Source organism: Platichthys flesus, chromosome 3 (genome assembly GCF_949316205.1).
Source record: "Platichthys flesus chromosome 3, fPlaFle2.1, whole genome shotgun sequence".
NCBI lineage: Eukaryota > Metazoa > Chordata > Actinopteri > Pleuronectiformes > Pleuronectidae > Platichthys > Platichthys flesus.
In genome coordinates, this window is record NC_084947.1 from 23,111,785 (window position 1) to 23,132,985 (window position 21,201).

General features: G+C 41.4%; 1 protein-coding gene across 1 annotated transcript in view; it reads right to left on the bottom strand.

The window, feature by feature from the left end:
- gcn1 (GCN1 activator of EIF2AK4) overlaps positions 1-21,201 on the bottom strand; it is a 32,093-nt gene that overhangs the window by 5,985 nt on the left and 4,907 nt on the right. The window contains exons 7-49 of the mRNA XM_062384751.1: positions 20,210-20,344; positions 19,944-20,121; positions 19,776-19,850; positions 19,328-19,456; positions 19,189-19,239; positions 19,003-19,101; positions 18,662-18,835; positions 18,407-18,559; positions 18,233-18,325; positions 18,049-18,124; positions 15,977-16,136; positions 15,606-15,795; positions 15,361-15,485; positions 14,960-15,138; positions 14,029-14,122; positions 13,833-13,946; positions 13,528-13,726; positions 13,288-13,437; positions 12,231-12,412; positions 11,862-11,942; positions 11,505-11,648; positions 10,892-11,016; positions 10,578-10,767; positions 10,395-10,465; positions 8,876-9,041; positions 8,595-8,789; positions 7,667-7,913; positions 6,922-7,043; positions 6,678-6,792; positions 5,523-5,702; positions 5,192-5,412; positions 4,991-5,059; positions 4,279-4,417; positions 3,985-4,181; positions 3,090-3,232; positions 2,879-2,996; positions 2,524-2,739; positions 2,238-2,402; positions 1,840-2,001; positions 1,660-1,752; positions 1,431-1,574; positions 1,045-1,314; positions 763-876 (exon numbers count right to left, since the gene is read on the bottom strand). Of these exons, the coding sequence (XP_062240735.1) occupies positions 763-876; positions 1,045-1,314; positions 1,431-1,574; positions 1,660-1,752; positions 1,840-2,001; positions 2,238-2,402; positions 2,524-2,739; positions 2,879-2,996; positions 3,090-3,232; positions 3,985-4,181; positions 4,279-4,417; positions 4,991-5,059; positions 5,192-5,412; positions 5,523-5,702; positions 6,678-6,792; positions 6,922-7,043; positions 7,667-7,913; positions 8,595-8,789; positions 8,876-9,041; positions 10,395-10,465; positions 10,578-10,767; positions 10,892-11,016; positions 11,505-11,648; positions 11,862-11,942; positions 12,231-12,412; positions 13,288-13,437; positions 13,528-13,726; positions 13,833-13,946; positions 14,029-14,122; positions 14,960-15,138; positions 15,361-15,485; positions 15,606-15,795; positions 15,977-16,136; positions 18,049-18,124; positions 18,233-18,325; positions 18,407-18,559; positions 18,662-18,835; positions 19,003-19,101; positions 19,189-19,239; positions 19,328-19,456; positions 19,776-19,850; positions 19,944-20,121; positions 20,210-20,344 (6,243 nt within the window). The remainder of the gene's footprint in view (positions 1-762; positions 877-1,044; positions 1,315-1,430; positions 1,575-1,659; positions 1,753-1,839; positions 2,002-2,237; positions 2,403-2,523; positions 2,740-2,878; positions 2,997-3,089; positions 3,233-3,984; positions 4,182-4,278; positions 4,418-4,990; positions 5,060-5,191; positions 5,413-5,522; positions 5,703-6,677; positions 6,793-6,921; positions 7,044-7,666; positions 7,914-8,594; positions 8,790-8,875; positions 9,042-10,394; positions 10,466-10,577; positions 10,768-10,891; positions 11,017-11,504; positions 11,649-11,861; positions 11,943-12,230; positions 12,413-13,287; positions 13,438-13,527; positions 13,727-13,832; positions 13,947-14,028; positions 14,123-14,959; positions 15,139-15,360; positions 15,486-15,605; positions 15,796-15,976; positions 16,137-18,048; positions 18,125-18,232; positions 18,326-18,406; positions 18,560-18,661; positions 18,836-19,002; positions 19,102-19,188; positions 19,240-19,327; positions 19,457-19,775; positions 19,851-19,943; positions 20,122-20,209; positions 20,345-21,201) is intronic.

Genomic DNA, 21,201 nt, shown 5'->3' on the forward strand with positions numbered 1-21,201 from the left:
CATATTATCATTAGCCCCACCACAGTTTCATAACGAATCCCAAAAAGCTTTAACAATAACTCATAATAACATAAGACATCTGTTATTTGATGTTTTGCTTCTATGCGGCATTCTACTGTATAGCTGTGTGCAGTGCTATTTGCTGCATGCTCACTCATGCACTAGCACCATCATTATAAAGTTACTACTGTCCTTGCAGACAATTAGACCAAATAGTTTCAGCCTCGCACAGTTTCTCTCTATCACGATAAAACTAGTTTTTCAATCTTTAGTCTTTGTACCCATCACTTTGAATCTGCTGCACATGAGAGTATTTGAACACCTGTACATACAGCCCCAATACCACCATAGATTGAAAGAATTTTGTGGGAAATGCTGCGTAAAACATTGAAACCAGAGAGACAAAAAACTGCTCACAATTGTGAAAATGGAACCACTGAATTTTTGGAATTTAAAAAAAATTTAAAGTCAAAAACTATTGTTGATCAAGTTTGTTATTGATCATGGCTCCTGATAATTCTTAGTCTGGTTGAATTGATAGTAGAGAATTAAACAGATGAATTAAAACCGATAAGTGGAATCATCTCTATAGTGAGAATTGTAATCGCATATGTGACATAACTGAACGAGAATGGTGCCCAAAGCAAAGTTGTAGTAAAAACCAACACATGATTGTTAGTAGACAAAAACATAGAACTACCAGCAATGATGTCACCATACTTTTTAATGTATTGTTGAGTGTGTCAGGAGGAGCCGTCTTACCTTCTTGGGTAAACAGAAACCAGGCAGATGCTGACCCTTCACATCTGCAGCTACTGATCTAATGTCTCGGTGCAGGTCATCGATTAGAGCCAGCTGGCTGCTCGCGTCCAGTTTCTGTGAGACACAAAGTAACAACATAGTGTCCACATTTACCCTTTGACTATACAGGACTAAATTCTTTGCTTTATTTCCACCATGAAGTGTAAATATGAATATGGTATCTCTGCATCAATGCAAAGATGAAGTTGTGTACAGGTACTTTTCATTTCCACTTCAACACACCTTGGTGATGGAGTTGATGGTGTCCCAGCTCTGAGTCAGGACATCTGGGTTAGAGTCATTGAGAAGGCGGATGAGGCCGGACAGTAAAGTGCGTGTGTGGGAACTGTAGTCCAGGCGGGTACGAGCAAAGTAGGCATTGAGGATGGTGACGGAAGCCTGTCTGTGGCCGGGGTCAGCACCTCGTGTGGCCTCCAGCAGGTCATCTATGATGATGCGCTGGCCCACATCGTCTTCCACTGACAGGATCACTGTTTGGCAATTGCACAGCTCCTGAGGCAAACATAATACATCAGGGTGATAGTTAGTTCTTTACGAGCATGAGGACAGAACGAGAAGGCTGTGTAACAGGAGTGGTGGATGTAATAATTTGTGGGTGCAGGTGTTACCTGTGCTTCATCCTCTGTTCCCAGCTTCCCTTTGAGGGAGGAGAGCAGAGCAGGCAGAATGACGCCCAAGTGGCGTGTCAGAGCATCGCCAGCCACGGCGGACAGGAAGGCCAGCACACGGGTGTTCACAGGAGGAGCAGTGAGCTGGTGAGGGAGGACATTGGCCTTAGTCAGTCATCTGGACACAATAATATGGACTAACACAAGAAAACCAGACTGTGAACATTACCTTTGGAACCAAGTAAGGCAGAACAGAGCGACTCTTCACCGCCATGACCTGCTTAAGACCATCCAGAGCAAAGCCAGCCGTCTCCTCATCATCCTGAGAAAAAACATTCACTGTATTATAGACCAGATTTTTTTTTTATGGAATCTAAATTTTAAACAATTTGTGTCCTTGATCACTCACCAGCTGTCTGAGCAGGCTAGGCAGGATGTCATCCAGCGCCTGGTGACCAATGGTTGCATGGAGCTGCTCGAAGGTTTTGGCTGCAGCCTCTCGAACCTCCTCCAGTGGGTCGCATAAAGCTTTCCTGACTGTTGGGACCAGTGATTCAGAGAAGACAAGTACCTGCAGTGCAAATACCAACAGGTTAATAATTAATTTCCGTTTCAGTTCTCAGAGGCTTGGTTTAAGATTTCATTTGTTCTGTGATTTATGAGATTTAGATTCTGAACTAAAAAGGAATTGACTTTAATAGTAAAATGACGACAATTAACGCCACATAAAAATAGGTACTCATTTCTCTTTAAAAAAGACTGTACTTAGCACTTTGCCTTTGTTGAAGAGAAATGTGTGTGACTCACCGCATCTCTGCTGGTGGACTTCATGATCTCACTGAGGCCGATGCAGACGCCCTGCCTCTCATCGCTCTTGTCAGAGCGCAGCCCCTCCTCTAGGATGGGAATGATCTCAGGGAGAATCTTCTCTCCCAGCTTCCTCACCAGGTCACCCAATGTCCGAGCAGCAATCTATAACCACATGGACACAGAATCAGTGGGGGCTAGTTTAACGGCTACAACATAGCAAATACTGACAATTGCAAACCAGGGAGCATAAAAACAAAGGCTATGAAGTGAAAAGGAATAATACCGTTCTCTTGTCGGAGCAGGTGGAGGCAAGGAAACCCAGCAGGAGAGAGAAGAGGGTTGGGAGGATCTCCCGAAGAGTTCTGGGGGTGTTGGACACCACGATCTTCCACACATGGAGGGAAGCCTGTCGAACCACAAGCTGGGTGTCTACACGACCCATATAGAGGCCAGAGAGGACACGGTTACGCCGCTCACCGCCAAGAGCACCAATGATGGCCTGTGGGGGAAGTTCAAAGGTCAGCAATGCAGCATTGAAGCAATATAGCACAACAATCCCTCATTTGAAAGTAAGTATTACTATGTTTTTTATTAACTGGATAAATACATATCGGATTTGTTGTTGGAAATCTATTCACTTTATTTGATGCTGCTGTCCCAAAGTTGTCATCCTCGGAGGCCGTCTCTGTGGTCATCTTTCCTGTTACTCCAGAGATATGGAACAATAGATCTCCAAGCAGCTGCACAGAGCTGAACCTGCACACCAACAGCAGCATGGACACACATTTAGTTAGTATATAGGGGACATTTATTCAATCAACAAAGTGTGACCACGTTTTCATATCTAACCTGATTCTCCACAGGTCATCAAACAGGCCCTGTTCCAACTCAGGAAGCAGCAGTTGGATGGCGGTCTCGGCATACATGCTGACGACTCGCTGGCCCGCTCGCAGTGCTGTGTCTCTCACATATTCGTTCTCATCAGCCAGGGCCTGGCAGTGAACAGAGAGAGAGAAAGAGATACTGAGCTGCAGTGAAGTGTGATTGCAGAATGATACACAGCTTAATGATTGAGGTACTTGGGTCAGTGACAAGGCAGTTTCCTGATAAGATACATTTAACACATTTTCTAAGTCCATAGAATGAAATTTAGAAGTTGTCAAATCTTTATGATGGAATATGAATATGATGAGTATTAGTGCTATATTGGAATTTCGAGTCATAATTTAAAGAGAAAAAAGTCATAATATTACAATAATTGAAATTATCGAGCCGAGAGGACCTGTGTTCGCTGGGGTTTCACTACTTGTAGATTCCAAATCTTGAACCAATCTCATTGTTGAGAAGCTCCCAAAACCCTTTGCAAATTACAAAGGACCACTACCAAACATTCCCTCCTCTACCATAGACACAAAGTCCCCAAAGTTTGTGTTATTCTTTCTTATGAATAGAAAAAGTCCTAATACTTAGGTCACTTTTTATTGTGGTGCTGATGAGCCAAAAGATTGAGCAGGTCATATTATGACTTAAATAATATTACTTAACTCAAAATGTTTTTTCCCTTTAAATGCCACAATAGCCTTTGAGTGGTCCTCAATACTAGAAAAGCGCTATATAAATACAAACCATTTCATATGTATACCAAGACTTTAGTGGCACTCTTAAAAAGAATTAAATCAAAACCCAGGGCTAAATTGGAAAAAACATACTAACAGATTCTTGCCCACAATTGAGTTGCCACTACCTTGAGAACGCAAGGGATGATTGGCCCAACGTAAGGAGTGAACCTCTCTCCAAAGGTCAGGGGCAGGTAGATAAACAACATGATGTAGCCGTCTCTGACGTGGGAAGCGATGTCGACCTTGCTGGCTGTCGCCACCACATCTGGCATCAGCTTGTCCAGCTTCTCCACTCCCAGTCCAGCCATCACCTCAGCCAGACCTGAACACACCAACACAAAGCATTCAGTGACTCAGTTGTTAAATGATATTGGGCACAAATCTCCAGCAACACAACAAGAGAGTGAAGAAGAACTGACCTTGTGCAGCTCCGGAGCGATCTACAGAGCTCTGTTCAGAGGCCAGGGTTTCCATGAGCCACGGCAGCAGGTCATCAAAGCAGGTCTCACCCATCCCCTTTACCATCGCACCCAAGGCCTTAGCTGAGACGGTACGAACCTGGAGAGGAGAAGAAGAGCGACTCTGGTTTCAACTTCATAAAACAGAACACAGTGGTGGGGAAACATTCCAGAAAGTTGGTGAGGTGAAAACCCAGGATCGCCTTCTGCTGAGTCTGAAGACGATGACACTGTGCTTCATTTCCTCATTCATATAATTGATCTCAAAGCATTACTTTGCAGACGTTCATGACGATCAAAAGATGACGAAACCCCCAGCTCTACAACACCTATCTATATTAATGGTACCATTTACTCATCAGCATTTACTCATAACCGTAACCCTAACCCAAAATAGAGATGTACACAGGCTGCATAAAGTCCGAAAAATAATTAAGTTACTATGTTAAGCACATGTTACCATATGATACATATTTTAACAGCATAGATAACATACATGATACATCAGTAAAATAAAAAGTTTAGGTATAATCTAGTCATTTTCCCTTTGCAAATCACAAAAATTAATACATTATTACTGTGACATGTGAGGTCTTAACAATAAATACAATGCTTTGCTACCATCATGTTACAGGTGAATAAATATAGTGTATTTAATTATTAAGTAACACACGTCAGGCACTGGGTCCAACAGAGAGGCCTTCAGTCCAGGGATGACACTCGGCAGGTAGGGTGAGAGATCCTACAAACAATGACACAAATCACACCATTAACAAAATGCATCAAAAAATCTTCAGAATACAAAGGTTTGAAGGACAAGTTAAGATGTTTAAGTTTTATAGTTCATTGTATTATTTCTTCAAAGCTTGCTTACCTTCTGGTCAGTGAGGGAGTACATGTTGCCAATGATCTGAGCGGCCATCTTGCGTGTGTCGGTGGAGCGATCCTGGAAGGCTCTCTGGACGATGGGCATGATGAGGGCGAGTGAGGCAGCGTCGATGAAGTGAACGAACTTGGTGTCCAGCAGTGTCTGCAGACATGTCTGTGTCTTTTTGGATGGATCCGTGAGGGCATCCAGCAGGACGGGGGTTATGGCTGAGAGAACAATGACATCGCTGTTAAAACACTTTTTTTCTCAGGCTGAATGTTCTCTGTCATGCTCAGCATGCTATGATCATATAAAATAGTATTGTCTAGTCCCTCACCCAGGATTTCGGGGTTACGGATGACAGCACCAATCTGCCTGAGGGCCTGCTGGCCGGCCTTCTGCACCTTCACGTGGGAGTCGGTCAGCACCTCGGTCAGCTTGGGAACGATGCTGGGCAGGCAAGAGGACAACTGCTTGGGAGCACAGTAAGCCATGGCACCCAGCAACTCCACCGAGCCTGGAGGAGAGAAGGGGGTTATTCATAAGAAGTTTATAAACGAAAAAGAAAAAGACTGTTACCCTGCTCTTCACATTAATAGATTATAGAACTTTTTTTTCAATACGCGTTGGTATAAATATCCTACAATCAGTGTTCACAGCATTTACAAATTATATATTAATTGAATGCGTTCACACACAACACTGCCTACAATAAATTTACAGTATTCAGTATACTGGGACAAAACTTTAATCAGCTTTCTATAGTTGTTTTCAAAGATGAATGCACAATGGAGTCCAGTCTCTTTCTCTGGAGTTTGCCTTTCAAACATGAACAACACAGCAGGAGATTCTCCACTTAGATGTATTCACAACAACACAAAATCTCTGGCAGATACAGGTGAAAAGTAGCACAGCCTGCAGGAGGCATAAGGCTATATAGGTAACGATTATTTTACCAATTAATTGCTTAATCTTACGATTGTTTCTTCTATTATTTGATTAATCAAACGATTATCTTTCCGATTAAATAATAATGAGTTTATTGTTTAATCGTAATATTGTATTGTATTTAAATATTGTAATTAATTATTAATTTAACTTTTTTCAGTTCAGCTTGCTTTTCACGTGACTGCATGCCTTGACTGTGAGCAGCCATCTTGTTGTCTCTTTATCAGAATGTTCTACTTGTATTGCTCCTATTTTTCATCCAGAGATATTTTAATTATTTTTGGTGTGTTAGAAACATCATCAATGCGTCCACTTGCTCACAGTGATCTCAGTGAAAAACTCTGGGGAATTTCTGCAGCAACTGCCTCTGATATTTTGTTCTCACATTCAGCCACTCCAGACAATTACATTTTCAGTTCAGTGCACGTCTGAAAGCAGCTTAAGCAAGACTCAGATAAGTCAAAGAACCGGTGGACAACCAAATAATCTTGCATCTTAAATACATTCCAGACTTCTCGAGTAACTGTATGCATGAGCACCTCACCTGCTTTAGTTCTCCAAGACTCTTCCTCTAGGGCCACCAACAAGGAGGGAAGGACCAGTTTCACGCCATGGGCACTAAGGTTCCTCATCACAGCCTTGGCACAGTCATCTGCAGCCTGGGGAAGGAGGAGACAGTGAGTGGATAATAACTTAAGTCAGGGAGAAGCATTCAAGTATATTTGAGCAGAAAGCGAGATGTGAATGCAGAAGAGGCAATGGCCTCAGGATATGATCTATCCACTCACCTCTCTGACATACTGGTTTCCATCGCCAAAGCAGAGCAGTAGGTGTGGCAGGACATGGACCACATACGGCTCAAACAGCTTTCCCAACATGTTACATAGCATCTCAAAGGCAAACAGTGCTCCTACAAGAGACAAACAGCTGGTCAGCAGTTTCTTTTGGAAACAAAAAAAAAGCTGTACCAGGCTTCTGGCAGTTGTGTGCTAGACACAAAAGCTGTTCAGGGGCTGCATCCTTCAGAGGCTACATTTGAAGACCAATAGCATCACAGGGGCTTTCCTTTTTCAAATGCAGCTGACAAATGTGTCCTTTTTACACTGAGAAACGAAGGCTCCAAAGAGAGGATCCTTCCCAGACGTCCAATGCTTGAGTATCATGCTTCAACTCAACAGGTTATGGGACAAATGTTAAATAAACCAAGAGGCGTTCGAACTTTCTCAGAATGTCTAACTTCAGCTCTGTTGCTAGGCAACAGCAATAAGAGCAGGGCGAAGTGGTGATGCAGATCGCGGAAAAGCGTCTGTAGACCAGAACGGCTATTTCAGTTCAACCTTTGCGGTCTACCCAGCCCACGGAGATTGCCTCCTTCGTACCACTACTCCAAAGGATGCAGCCCCTGAATTGAGTCAAAGCTAATGAGGGTGATGTAGCAAGACACACTGTTAATTGTATATATATATATATATATATGTGTGTATAAATGTATCTAAAGCATAACAGTGGAGTGGATGGATAAACCTCACTAACCTTCTCTCCGCCTTAAGTTTTTCTTGTCCTGAATGGCGTCAGTCAGCGTGGACATGATGTCCTGCTGCTTGAGCGCCAGGATCCCGAGACCTTTGACCAGGCCGGCCAGTCCGTACGCTGCTCCCTTTCTTTCTGCGTACTTGTCGCTCTCCAGCAGCAGCTGCAGCAGGTTCCTTACAATGCCTGCCGCATCCTCTTTAATGGCAGGGACTAAAGGAGGTAAACAGCCTGCCACAGACTCTTGGACCTGATGAGGGATTGACAGACCCCATGAGATTATGTGGTGAATTTTTTTATTTTGGTCCAGACAAAAGAGTTGAATTGGCAGTAATGTGGGAGGTAGGCAAATAAGAAAATATTTAAATTCAAATCTTGCATACTGAACATTGAACAATGGAGGGTAAGTAAGTACAGCGAAACCATTTATAGTGATCACGTTTACCCCAGGCCAAATAGAGCACTATTAGCTGTTGATTAACATAACCACATTGCTAGCTCCTGTATGATAGTCCTGGAACTTGAGAGAAAGACAACATGCCTCTATCACTTATGAACATACAGGCATAAGCGCGGAAAAATCTTTTTTCATAGCTGCACATTCATCAGCCTCGCCCGCTCGCAGTAAAAACAACAGGATTTCTAAACTTAGATAATGTATGGCTAGATTTGCTGCATGTCATAGCGTGAATGATAGACACACAGAGGAGCAGTAAATTACTGAACTTTTTTAGTTTTAATGGTCCAAACATGTATGAAGAGACGCAAAATGACAAAAGTAAGCGGACTGTCTGATCCCTATAACCAAATTTTCTAAACACCATTTGAATAGGAACGATTCTGTCCCAAGTGTTTTGATCCATTTAAACAGTTGATCCCTATATCCAATCACTTTAAGCAGTTTCCACTGTAGTTGGGATGAGTTGTTTACCTGCTGTGATGGTGTAGAGAGTGCAGTGATGAGCTTTGCCACAATGGGTTTTACTTTGGGATCACTCTTGTCCAGATGTTTGGCTAAAGAGCCCATGAGAATAACTACACTCTGACGGACAGAGTCATAGCTTGCGTCCTGGGGGGCGTTCTTCAGGAACTCCTCAAACACTGGCAGCAGGCAGCTCACGTTGTCCTGTTACAAAGAGTAGGGACATGACGTACAGTGCATGACAAAAATGGTGGTATCCAAGTGTGTGTTTAAACCAATGTGAGCTGTACCTTTCCATGTGTGTTGAGTGCAGAGAGGGCAGCGTCCAGCATGCAGCGCCGCACATCAGGGTGGCGGTCGTTCAGCGCGTCAGGAACGAAGAAAAGGAAGAGAGGGGTGACCTGGGATTCACCCAGGTACTGGGACAGCTTGTTCAGAGACACAGCGATGCCACACCTGACAAACAAGTGTTAATGATAAAAGAGTTCAGTGCACAAGAAGGAATACTTTACCCTCTATGTCTTCTAGTACTAATAATATCATAGCTTTTATGATATCATCTGATACCTGCAAATGTCTCTGTCCCTATCTTCTGTGCAGTTGCAGGCAATACAGTCTTTATGATGTACTGGACTCCTGTCACCTGGTTCTGTCCCTGGATCTGACCCTTTCAACACTCAATAACTACACAGTTCATCACAACAACAGGCCTAATGTCTTTACTTTTACACTTCTAAGTTGAGAGGGGTATAATATCATAACTTGGGGACAAACACTAACACACTTACTTAAGAGTCTGCGCCTCTGTCTGACTCTCCCTGCCTGTCTGCCTCTCCAGCCCTTCTCTCTAAGTTGCCATTGGCTGATAACACATTTGTGAAACATTTCCATGAGCACTACATTACTTTCTTATATCAACTTGCATTTGATATCACTGGGGTCCCTGGTGCAGTGAATGCAAGATTGGATATCTTTTCTTCACAGGTCTTTTTTACAGTAGCAGTAGAGAAGCAACAACCATTACCTGCACTAAAGCAAATAATATGCCCATTAGATTTAGTTTTCCTGAAGAAGAATCTCTTATGTTTTGCTGTCAATGTGTATAGCCTAGAGACACTAAAACAAATAGGGTGTATGTGATTTTGTCTTTTTTCAATGAATTAAGACTTCAGTTATGAAGAGGAATGATACAGAAAACAAGAATTAGAAAGTAAGAAAAAAGAATGCTCATTTAACCTAATGATTTGGGTATGTTTATGTTAAATGTCATCTAAGTTTTACTTCATTATCATCTAGAAAAGATCACATATCTATGTTTGAAAACCCTCATTCTTCGCATCTAAGGAGGAAGCGTGTATGTGTGTGTGCGTCTGAGAGAGATATGGGATGGGGAGCTGTAAGCAGTGGACCAAACCACTGCGAAGCTATAATTAATGAACATGCGCTCAGTGCATACTGTTTTTATTATTTCAAATCAATTGCTTATGTTTGCAATGATATTGTTGGGAGCAACTCTCTGGATGGGGGGGTCAGGGCCCCCTTTTCCACCCTGGGAAATGTGTCCATTTGTCATCAATATTAATATTTTGTGGCGTCATACTTCTCTGTTGCAACTAATCCCGATTTGTAATGTTAAGTTGATATATTGCTGGTTCATTTTATATAAATGAATTTAGGTTCCTGAGACAAAGATTTTCTCTTTGGCTTCCAATAAAGAAAAATCTTTGACATCATATTCTATACTTAATCTCATCATCCAGCTCATCTTAAAAGCTTCTGGTATGTCTTGACAAATAAAATGAGATCTACCTGGCCTCCCATTGGTCGGGTGGAGATTCAGAGATGACTCTGCCCAGGGCATCCAGCACTGGAGGAGGTCGCTTTAAAACAAAAAATACAAACATCATAGATTTATAACATGAAATTCATTGAGTAGTAGTAGCTAGAGCAATAAGAGCAACAGTGTGATTTGGAAATGTCTCAGGGTCTCACATAAAGTTTCTTTTGATAGAGCTCAGTCAGCTGGCCGAGCACAGCAGCAGACTGGTCTTTGTACTCAGACACAGCACTTGACAGAGCATCGGCCGCGGCAGTACGGACAGCTTCCTCGTGGTGGGTGACATCTCCAATCAGCAGGCAGCAGAGCTCAGGGACCAGCTCCAGGGCCAGAGACTCCAAGAGTCTGAGGAGGAAATACCAAGCAAACAAATTAGTTGATTATATAATAAGTGTCTATGGTCCGTCACGTGCTGAAGCACATTTTGTAGGATATACTATTCTTGAAATCAGAATCCAAGAATACATACTTTTCCGCTAAAGCTCGCCCCTCCTCTTCAACGTCAAACTTGGCAACCCAAAGTCTGCGCAACAAACTGAGCCCAGTGGCCTCCGTGCTGTCAGTGGGCAGGGCAAACTCCATCTCCAATAATCCCTATGCACAAAGACTAGGAGTTAATGTATGCAAACACAGTCTGTGGGTCATGTACTATATGTACATTTCTCAAAACAACAGTAAGACAACCACACAAAAGGTGGAATGGTTTTGAATGTGGTGGCAACAGATAATTGCTCTCTCTTTATCCTTTACGACTGATTCTTCTCTTTTTTTTGTGATCTGGTAGTGTCCTCCTCACTACTGGTAGCCTGAGGTGGCAACTGCAGCCCAGGTACCTACATAGTAACCAGGTATCTTCAAAATAAGTGGTTCCACTATGATCTAAAAATATGATTTTGGATACAAGGTTCTTGAGTTATGGCTTGAGATATGTTTTGTGACATCACAGTGACTTTGAACACCAAAATGTAAACGGTTTGCGAAATTCCTTTATGGTATTTCTTAGACATTGCATGAGAATGAGTGGGAAGGATGGAGAACCTGTAAAACACAAAGCATTAAAATGAAAGTGGTACAAAGCTCACCCTGAGGGCGGAGTCTCGGACAGAGAAGCATGGTGACAGCAGGGCGCTGAGCAGCACATCTATCTCCTGCTGCTCTGCCACAGTGCAGCCTTCTTCTCCTCCAGCACTGGCACACAGAGCGGTCAGGGACTGGGACGCTAACACCTGCAACACATATTGTCTTACTAATTCATACATCTCAGAACTAAAACAAGATCTTAAACAGCAAATGCCTTGCATACAATAAAAATAAACTAACAAATTCACACTCAGGAAATGTTATACTTCATAATTAATATAATAATAAAGAATAATTCACGCCAAAAACTATGAGTAGATTTGAGAGTTTAAATACTGTTTGTAAAATAGCTTGTTTACCTGGAGTCTCGGGGTGGCTGTGGAAATGATTCTGATGAGCAGCTCCAACATGCTGACACGTGGAAGCAGCTCAGGCCCGTTCTGAGACAAGAAAACAAAACAATTAGTATTAGCATATTATTGTTATAGACAAAGGACTTTGCTTAATAGCTATTGACAAGACATGCCAACATTGACTGCTACGTGGATGATTTGTGATTACATAAATGGGAACACAAAAGGACAGCATGAAAACTATTATACTCTTGTTAATGACTCAAATCTGGCGGCCTGCACAAATGGGTTATTGTTTCCAATGAATATTGTTTTCCCGCTCATCCTCCTTCACAAGTCAAAGACAGAAAATAAAGTCAAAGCAATTGACTTTACCTCATCTATGAACATGGCATCAATATTTGTCTCTGCCCGAAGCTCGCAGTGTTCGTTGAGGACTTGCAGGGCTTTGGTCATCATGATCTCTGTCTCCTCGGTGCTGCCCGAGGACTCCCTGAGCATGGCATTGAGGAGAGGGAAGCAGAAGGAGAACGCTGGTGCAGACAGGGGAGCCACATCTAAGGAAGAAAACAACATTTTCAGGAAATACTATAATAATTTATTTTTTGTGATTCTACTATATATAAAATGATTTTGTATTTTCATACAACCCATTCCTGATTTCAATAATTTTTTACATTTCATTCAAGTAATTTGTATTTATTTTGTGTGAATTAACTTCTTCTGTATATTTTTTTACCTATTTGAATGTATTGTCAAATTAAACTGTGTATCTTGATGACAATTGTCTGTTGATTTATAGTAAATATATGTTGTTTCATAATGTCAATTTGATGGCTGATCTATGGCAAGAACTATTTAAATAAACTCAGGAGTTAATGCTGATTGTATTCAGTCACATTACACAAAAAAGCTGGATGTAAGTGTTTTCTTTGACACCGGGAATAGGGGCAATAGTTAGGGTGAATTTTCCTTACATCAAATGGGAAAAACACTTAAATGAGAGTTCAAACAGTTCTGTAGATAACCTGGACATATTCAAAGAATGTAAAACACGTCTTTGTTATCATTAAAATTGATACATGTGTGTGTGTGTATATATATATATATATATATATATATACATGTGTGTATGTATGTATGTATGTGTGTATGTATGTATGTATGTATGTATGTATGTATGTATGTATGTATGTGTGTGTGTGTGTATGTATGTATGTATGTATGTATGTATGTATGTATGTATGTATGTATGTATGTATGTATGTATGTATGTATGTATGTATGTATGTATGTATGTATGTATGTATGTATGTATGTATGTATGTATGTATGTATGTATGTATGTATGTATGCATGTATGTATGTATAGATCTATTTTTAGGAAAAAGTGTGAAGCCTGTGAGGATTCAATTTTAGTGTCTGTGCTCACCACTCTTGCTCTCTCTCTGCAGGACAGTCTGGTTGTGCAGCAGCACAACAGAACGGTTGGCTGCTGTGGCCAGGTCCTCCTCCTCCCAGGCTGAGTCCAGATCACACTCCGGCTTCAGAAGCCGTAAAGTCACATGACCCACAAGCACGGCTGGAAGGGGAAATAAAGATGATTAAAATTGACTTGAGCTATTAAAGACAGTTCTGGGTTTATCAATATAATCCAAAACAGGCCAAGTACCTATATGGTGAAGGTGCTTGGGCATAAGGCACACTCCGATATCCAAAAAGGGACGCTCGACGTGTGGAGCAGCCAAAGGGGACTTTAGCAGGGGCAGTAGGACCTGGAGGACAGCAGGGAGCTCTTTGGTGATCTGTGCTGGTCTCTCTATCAAAGCAGCTTCCAGCAGACCCATCACATTATGCAGCTCCACATCCATCTGGTGACAGAAAGGTGAGCCACGGGCCAACAAGAAGACAGTTAGAAAGCCGTGCTCCAGGCATTTAAGGCATCATTCAATCTTTACTTCAGATTTGGTTGCGTACTCCTTCAAGTCTCTTGCGAATAGAGCTCTCCTTGTCAAGCTGAATTTGCATCATTTCCTTCTGTTTGCTGCTAAGCTGCACCTCCTCTTTGATGCCCTTTTTCTTCTTCAGCTCCTGTAAAAATGAAGACAAATTAAAAATATTTTCCAGCGGCCATCGCCTCCAAAGAACATTGATGATGGTTTGTGAACTTTACCTCCTGAAACTCCAGTTCAAAGATCTGATCCTTGTAGGAGTAGGCCTTGTTCTCTCGCTTTATGTTTGTTTTCTTGGTGCTTTCCATCTGGGCGCTGCAGAGTGTAGAGGTGGAAGACAGGAGTGAATAAAGGATAAAAGGGTTGAACCATTAGGCCAAAAAGTATATCAAGAAAGAATTATTAATCCCAGTCTATATCATTAATAACCACAATACATGTCACGCTGTTTCTTTTAAGTTTCAAGACAGATTTTTGATACACAGCAGTGGTGACCTGCACATTTCTTGATGGCCTGATGGTCGTTCTGGCCTGCCTTGAACCGTCAACTTGACCAGCGATAATATAAGAAGCAGGAATGAGCAACGAAAAGCACATAGCAGCCAAAGATATTACAGCTCCGCTATTTAAAATCTTTGTAGCAGCCTTGTGACGTCATTGACAAGATGGCAGAGAGCAGTGAGTTAGCCTTGAACATGTGTGTGTCATATGATTGCTGTACTCCTAGTGAGTGTTTTGAGGGTTCAACCCCAGCCTTAGCATACCTTGAAAACTAAGTATTCAAATAGAGTACTTGTTGTTCAGTCCCAAGTTTATGTCATAACCATTAAATCAACAAATGGGGATAGCCTATAAATGAGAGGACTGGTGCTTTCCCTGTAAAGGGTGGCCTGGAATGAAGTCAAATTCCCACTCTTTTTTATGAGCAAATAATGACAAACAAGAAATGTCAGATATTTTGGGTAGATCCATTGTATTATACCTCCTCACTGTGCTTTAACAATGCATAAGCATTACATTAATATGTATTTGACTTTTGTCATATTGCTATTGATGACAATCATATCGTGATAATTTATTGCGTTAAACTGAAGAAAACTTTGGAGATTGTTGAGGTCAAAGTCATCAGTGGTTTTAAAGACTGTGTGTTACCTCTGGATGATGCTGGTGTCATACAGTTCTCCCTCTGGTGTGAGCATGATGGCGTACTCCTCTCTGGTGACGTGAAGTAGAGCAGGTCGGGAAAGTCCCTCTGTGATATGACTCATCACTCGCGGTAACAGGTGGTCCGGGGAGAGGCTGGAGAGAGCCCCGACCGCATTTTTTGTTGCCTGTAAAAAAAAAGAAACATGAGCTGTAAACATCCTGGCATCATGTTATATAAATAAGTACGATTCAATGACAAATGTGTTGCAAGATTCTTCAGCAAATGATTACATGCTGTATGCAGAATGTAGGACAAATGGTAACTAGTTTTGGCGCAGCAGTCAAGTACACTTAAGTATTCTTATTGTGTATAAATCTCATGTGAAAGCTGTGTGTTATTGTCACACCTGGTTGCCAGCATTGACATCTAGTAGACGAGGCAGGATCTTCTCCAGATTCTGTTCTATAAATTCCTCTGCTTTTATTTTCATGGTCGAGAGCAGAACAGGCCAGAGGCCTCGGCGAGCTTCAACTGAAGGAGACACATGGAATAGATAAGATGTCAAGAACAGGGCAGAGCACTGATGCAATATCCAAGGGTATTAAACTACAATAGCAGAATGAAGTTAGTTAATAAGACTCATTCTCATACTTATGGATGGATGATGAGAGACTATCATGATCTCCATGGCCAAATTCTCTGCTTCAGTAGGGTCCCCCCATTGGCTGGTAGCAGAGCAAACAACATACAAAGCCTCCAGCAGAACACGAGGGGGGATGTAGCTGCGACCCATCTCAGTCAGCTCTCCTGAGTCTGACACCAGGACGTCTTGGGGTAAAACCTGACAAATTACAACAGTCGGTAAAAAAAATGAGCTCACTCTTTCTGTCTCACACTGTAGTGGTTGTAAGGAATTATAGAACAGAATATGTACTAAAGTAAAATCAGATTTTCTCTTTTGATACATGTGGCATAACTACTGTAAATACATTTTAGGACTAATCTGAATAATCAGTGTGTACTTTGTGCTTGTTGATGACCACACAGAGTTCTCCCAGAAGGCCGTGGGCAAAACTGGATCCCCCCAAAGAGGAGAGCAGCTTCCTGACCGTCTGTTGTGCCCTCTTCCTTACACGCCAGCTCAGTGACAGCAGAATTGTAACGGTGGTGTGATGATACATCCTACAAAACACAGGAACATAGAGGAAACATAAACTAGTGATTAAAGTGCGACAGGAAAGTAAATTAGACAAATGTGTAATAAATCTTTATCCTGTATATTCCCTACAATAAAACTATAGATCTCATTTGGACAGAACTTTCAGAATAGAAATTTACAATAATGAAAACCATCAGCAGCTCACTGAAAAAGCATTGTATGGCAACTATATTGAAGGAGCTTAATATGGGTTTAAAGTATGTTGATATTCATGATAATATTAATACTTGGGTCTATGCATAGTAATAAAGTAAAAGTTGCGTGTGATACATTATAATTCATTCTAATGGACGCATCTTATCTAATAGGTGTCCTATGTTATAATCAGGGTTCATACACATTTTGACCAATGGATTTCCATGACTTTTCCATGACTTTAACCAAATTTCCATGACCGAACATTTTGTGAAATCTCTGTGTATTCACAAAATGTAGTATTCAAACTAACAATGAGAATTCCAAGGCATACAGTATACCTTAAAAGACACAAACCCAAATATGCTTGCTTATATTTTAGCATATTTCTTTAAAAGCATATGAATTATTTAAAACTCAGCGTAAATGAACTAGGGATGGGCATTCAATTAAATTGTCTCAATCGATTAATCATTAATATTTTCATAATAAAATTCACTATTTATAGGCTATATTAAAATGCAATGTTCACTGGTAACACTTGAAAATATGCGCTGCTGTACTCTAAACTAAGCCCCGCTGGGAGCTAGCTTGATTTGACAGTTCTCGCCCTCTCAGACAAGTTATTGTAACGCCCTAACTCCCGGAACCCCTCACACAGATCCGGGCTGCTTCCTCCAGCTGCTAACGTGCTCCCTGTGCTTTGTTCAAGGCAACTCGGATATTCCGACGTCCTGCCACAAATCGAGCATGCAATAGTTTTCATCAATGAAAAAATAATGTCATCGACAAAATTCATTGTCTATTAATTATGCCCATCCCTAAAATGAACAACACGAAAATATTATTATAACAAATTTCCATGACTTTTCCAAAACTTTTGGGAGATTATTTTTTTCCATGACTTTTCCAGGTTTTCCATGACCGTACGAACCCTGTATAATATAATGCAATAAGAAACTAATGGTTGTTTTAATAGCAGCATCCAGCAGAGGAGGAGTTAAAGTGGCTGTCAACTCTATAAATAAATAAAATAGTATCTGCTTACATTTGATGTTATAAACATTCAAAATTGTAATTCAATGTTTGTGAATGCTAAATGAGGAGGACTAAAATAGTATATAATTTGCACTAATGCTAATAACAGCTATCTACTTGAAATGTGGGTTTGATTGAACACCCTAATCCAACACGTCCTGCCTTCCTCCAAAAAGCTGGTCATTTCTAAAATATCACTATGCATCCAGATGATGCAGTTCACCACATTATTGGTGAGAGTACTGTATGACGATATTAAGAAAGGTTAACAAGCAGCGACAGTTAGAGAAGAACGTTTTGAAGATTAAAAGCACCACACCAGTGGTGCTAACTGTTGTGATGACAATGTTAACTAGTGTCATACAGGAAATACATCCATTAACTGCCAAAAATCCCCTTATGAAACAGCATTTAAACTCACTAGATCTCGATTTGAATTTGGAATCATGGAAAATGTCAAAAAGACAAGACATTTTTTAGAAAGTGAAAAAGAAATCCGGGATCTTTTTGCCCCTAGATCCAGATAGAAAATTTGATGGATTCTTCCCTGGTACAGAAACTAATTGGCAGATGTGGCAGTACGGACAGCTCCCGTGTCAGCATTTAGTTACAGGTAAGTTAAAGGAAATATTCCATTTTCTAGCAATACAGACATTTGTTAGGAAAAAAGTTATGTCCAGGTTAATCTGACTACAGACTCACTTTGAGTTACTGCTGTTGAGTCTCTGGGCGTGGTCCAAGAAGAGCCTTTCACAGAGCAGCAGTACTGTGAGTAGAGCTACACAACAGTGACAAAGACAGAAATAATCCATCATTTTGAGTCTTGACATTTCACATCACTCATGATCTTCTGCAATGCTGATATTAGGAAAAGATATTTCCATACTTTCGTCACTGGCCTGGGAGAGGAACTTCTCTGTGGTGAATAGTGGCTTCTTCTCATCTAAGATCACGTTCCAGAAGCTGGTGAATTTAGCTTCTGTAGAGACAAATAATCTGCATCACTTACCATGCTCCTTCTCCAACAGTGATTGATAAAGTGTAAAAACGAGAGCCTCACCAGTCTGTGTCTCTAGCAGCGCCAGTCGACTCAAAAGAACCGAAGCTGCCACACCCTCTGCAAGCAAAGCATGCTGGGAGTTTTGGGCCACTGCCTTGTCCACCGTTTGGAGGAGCAAAGGCAAGAGGTCTGAGGCCTGTGCCAGAGTGTCACCTAGTCATCGGGGAAAATAAATGTGATAAGTAGTTTGACCTAAACTAATGCATCTGGAGCTGGACATTTGACATGTAGCCTAATGTGTCTCATGTGACTGACCTTTAAAGACCCCCAACATGGCCTGAAGATAGGTGTGTCGAACCAGTGAGGTGGAGGTCTTGAGGGTAAAAGCTTTCTTCATCCAATCCATGAGAGCAGATGGTACTTCTACTGTAAGGCGACTACTCCACTGGGAGAGCACGGACACGGCATGCACCAAGGTGCCCTCATGAACTAAATTAAACAAAGTTAAGTTAGTGCTAGACTGAAACAGTGACTTTACAGCCAATTTCCAGACTAATGGCATCAAATTGCATTTTGGCTTCTGATTTTCATGTTTTCATGGAATTATTAAGTCTGGAGAGGATTCTGGCATGGAGGAGAAAACAGAGCAGTGATACCTTCTTGTTGTAAATAAGGGATGAACATCACAGCGACTGCAGCGCTCAACGTCTGGCTGGAGGTTCCTGACACGGCATGATGGCTGCAGCTGGAAATCCCTACAACAAAAACAAAATTCGTAAGTTAGAATTTGTTTGTGTCCATTACTATCTCATGCTTACATCATACCTGAAAGTATTCCTTACCAGACAACACACTCATCTTCTGGGCAACAACTGTGAGCTTTCCCTCAGACCCTGCAAATGCAAGAATTGTGTTTCAGCTGAGCAAAACTAAACATGACTGAGACAATATTTCATTCTACGGGGTAATTAAGTTGTTCACCTCCGAGGATCTTGAAGAGGTGTGTGACAATCTCCTGCACTGCCGTGGAGTCACTGCACTGCTTAGCCAGGTTGTGCATGGCCTGGACCGCCTCCTCCATCAGCTGGGCGTTATTGGCTTTAAGCTGACCTGAAAAACAAAAAGACCATATTTATATACTCTAATAAGAAGGTTGGTGGTTCCACTCCAGTCTTTCTACTCCAGACTGCATTCCAAAGTGTCCTTGGGCAAGACACTTTGAGGCTATACTTGTAGTGGTCTTCAAGACGAGAAAAGCTCTATATAAATACAAGCCCTTTAAATGACACTTGAGTTGTCATCAGGACTGTTGTAATGCGTTATAAAATAGGCCATTACCATGTGATTGCTCCTTGCACGAAGACACATTTTTGGCGCTGTAATAAAAAAATACATAACTAAATTGGTCAAAAATCCATTAAGGCCTTACTTGCTATTGCCTTCCCGATATCCATGGCATACTGACTGAGGTCAAGAGTCACACTGGACAGCAGGCAGGAAATGGCTGGAAAGAGACCAAACAATGTTTTAATCCACTATTTGAGATGTGGCTGAGCACTAAGTATTTAACAGTCATCAGAAACGGAAAGAGCCTCACTCGCAATGGTGTTCTCTGGACTACGCAGCATTGTCTTCTGCAGGATAGGGAGTAGCTGCTCCTTGAACTCAGAGTGGGACACATGACGCAGAAAGGAACCGCATTTGTCCAAAATGTGCTGTTGTGGTTTTATCTTGCTCATAAGGACTGATTTAACATACAGGTCCATCAGGGCACTCTGAAAAACACCACACACATGTAGAAATGTTTTTGCTACTTTTGCACCACATGGAAAGTTAAAAATCAGGATAATAAAAATAAGTTACCTTATGCTTCTCTATTGTAGCTTTGTCTTTTTGAGCAGTGCAGAAGTCCACACACACCCCCAGCATGGCCAGAGTTGTAGGGCTTTGATCCAGACTCAGCAGTGTGCTGATGTACTGATCAACCAGTCCAGGGTTCTGTTAAACAAATCACAGGTCAGACTTACTGAGCACACGCCTAAGGAGTAATGACTGTTACTATGATTTGAAATTTGATTAATTTTGAAGGCCCACAGAAAATCATTTGTCCTTCAACCAGCAATACTACTACTATTTAACTGTGATTATTAGCTGCAATTTTATGTCTAACATAGAAAGTCAAATCTTCTTAAGGGCCTCTTTCAAAATGCGGATTTAATTACACAAACATGTAGCTTATTACATATAAACTCATTTAAAGTTTACAAAGGTGAACCAGCAAAGACAGATAAATCAGAACATGGCATGACATCAGCCTTTTTGATAAGCTTGAGGGGATTCAAGTCCCTTTTCCACTGATCAAAAACATCGGGCTTTGTGTGCAACAAATGGAAACGTGCATCATTCACTCCAATGTCAAATGACTCCGTAGTAGACACAGGTTTTATTTAGCTCCTGCTCTGATCAGCAGTAATGGAAACATGACACCCGGATGAACTCTCTAATCTGGCAATGCAGCGAGGTGAGAGAGCACCTGAGTACCTACAATAGTAAGAAATTTGGGCTTTCCCCCCCAAGTTAAAGGTTGGAATTTTGTAATGTAGTTTTTCCTCATTGTAGTGCAGGATCAAGGGCAGAGGATATCTAACCTTGATAAGCCCTATATATATATATATATGGAAATATGAGCCATGAAAATTGAAATCTATTGGTCTCTCGAATGATTATGACTTTGAGAGGGGTTAAAAATGCACTTCAGAGGGGATAAAAAAGTCACTGCGTTGTAGACCTCTGCATCACACTCACATCTCTGATTTGCTTGGAGAAAAAGTAAATGACAGAACGGAAAATGTCAA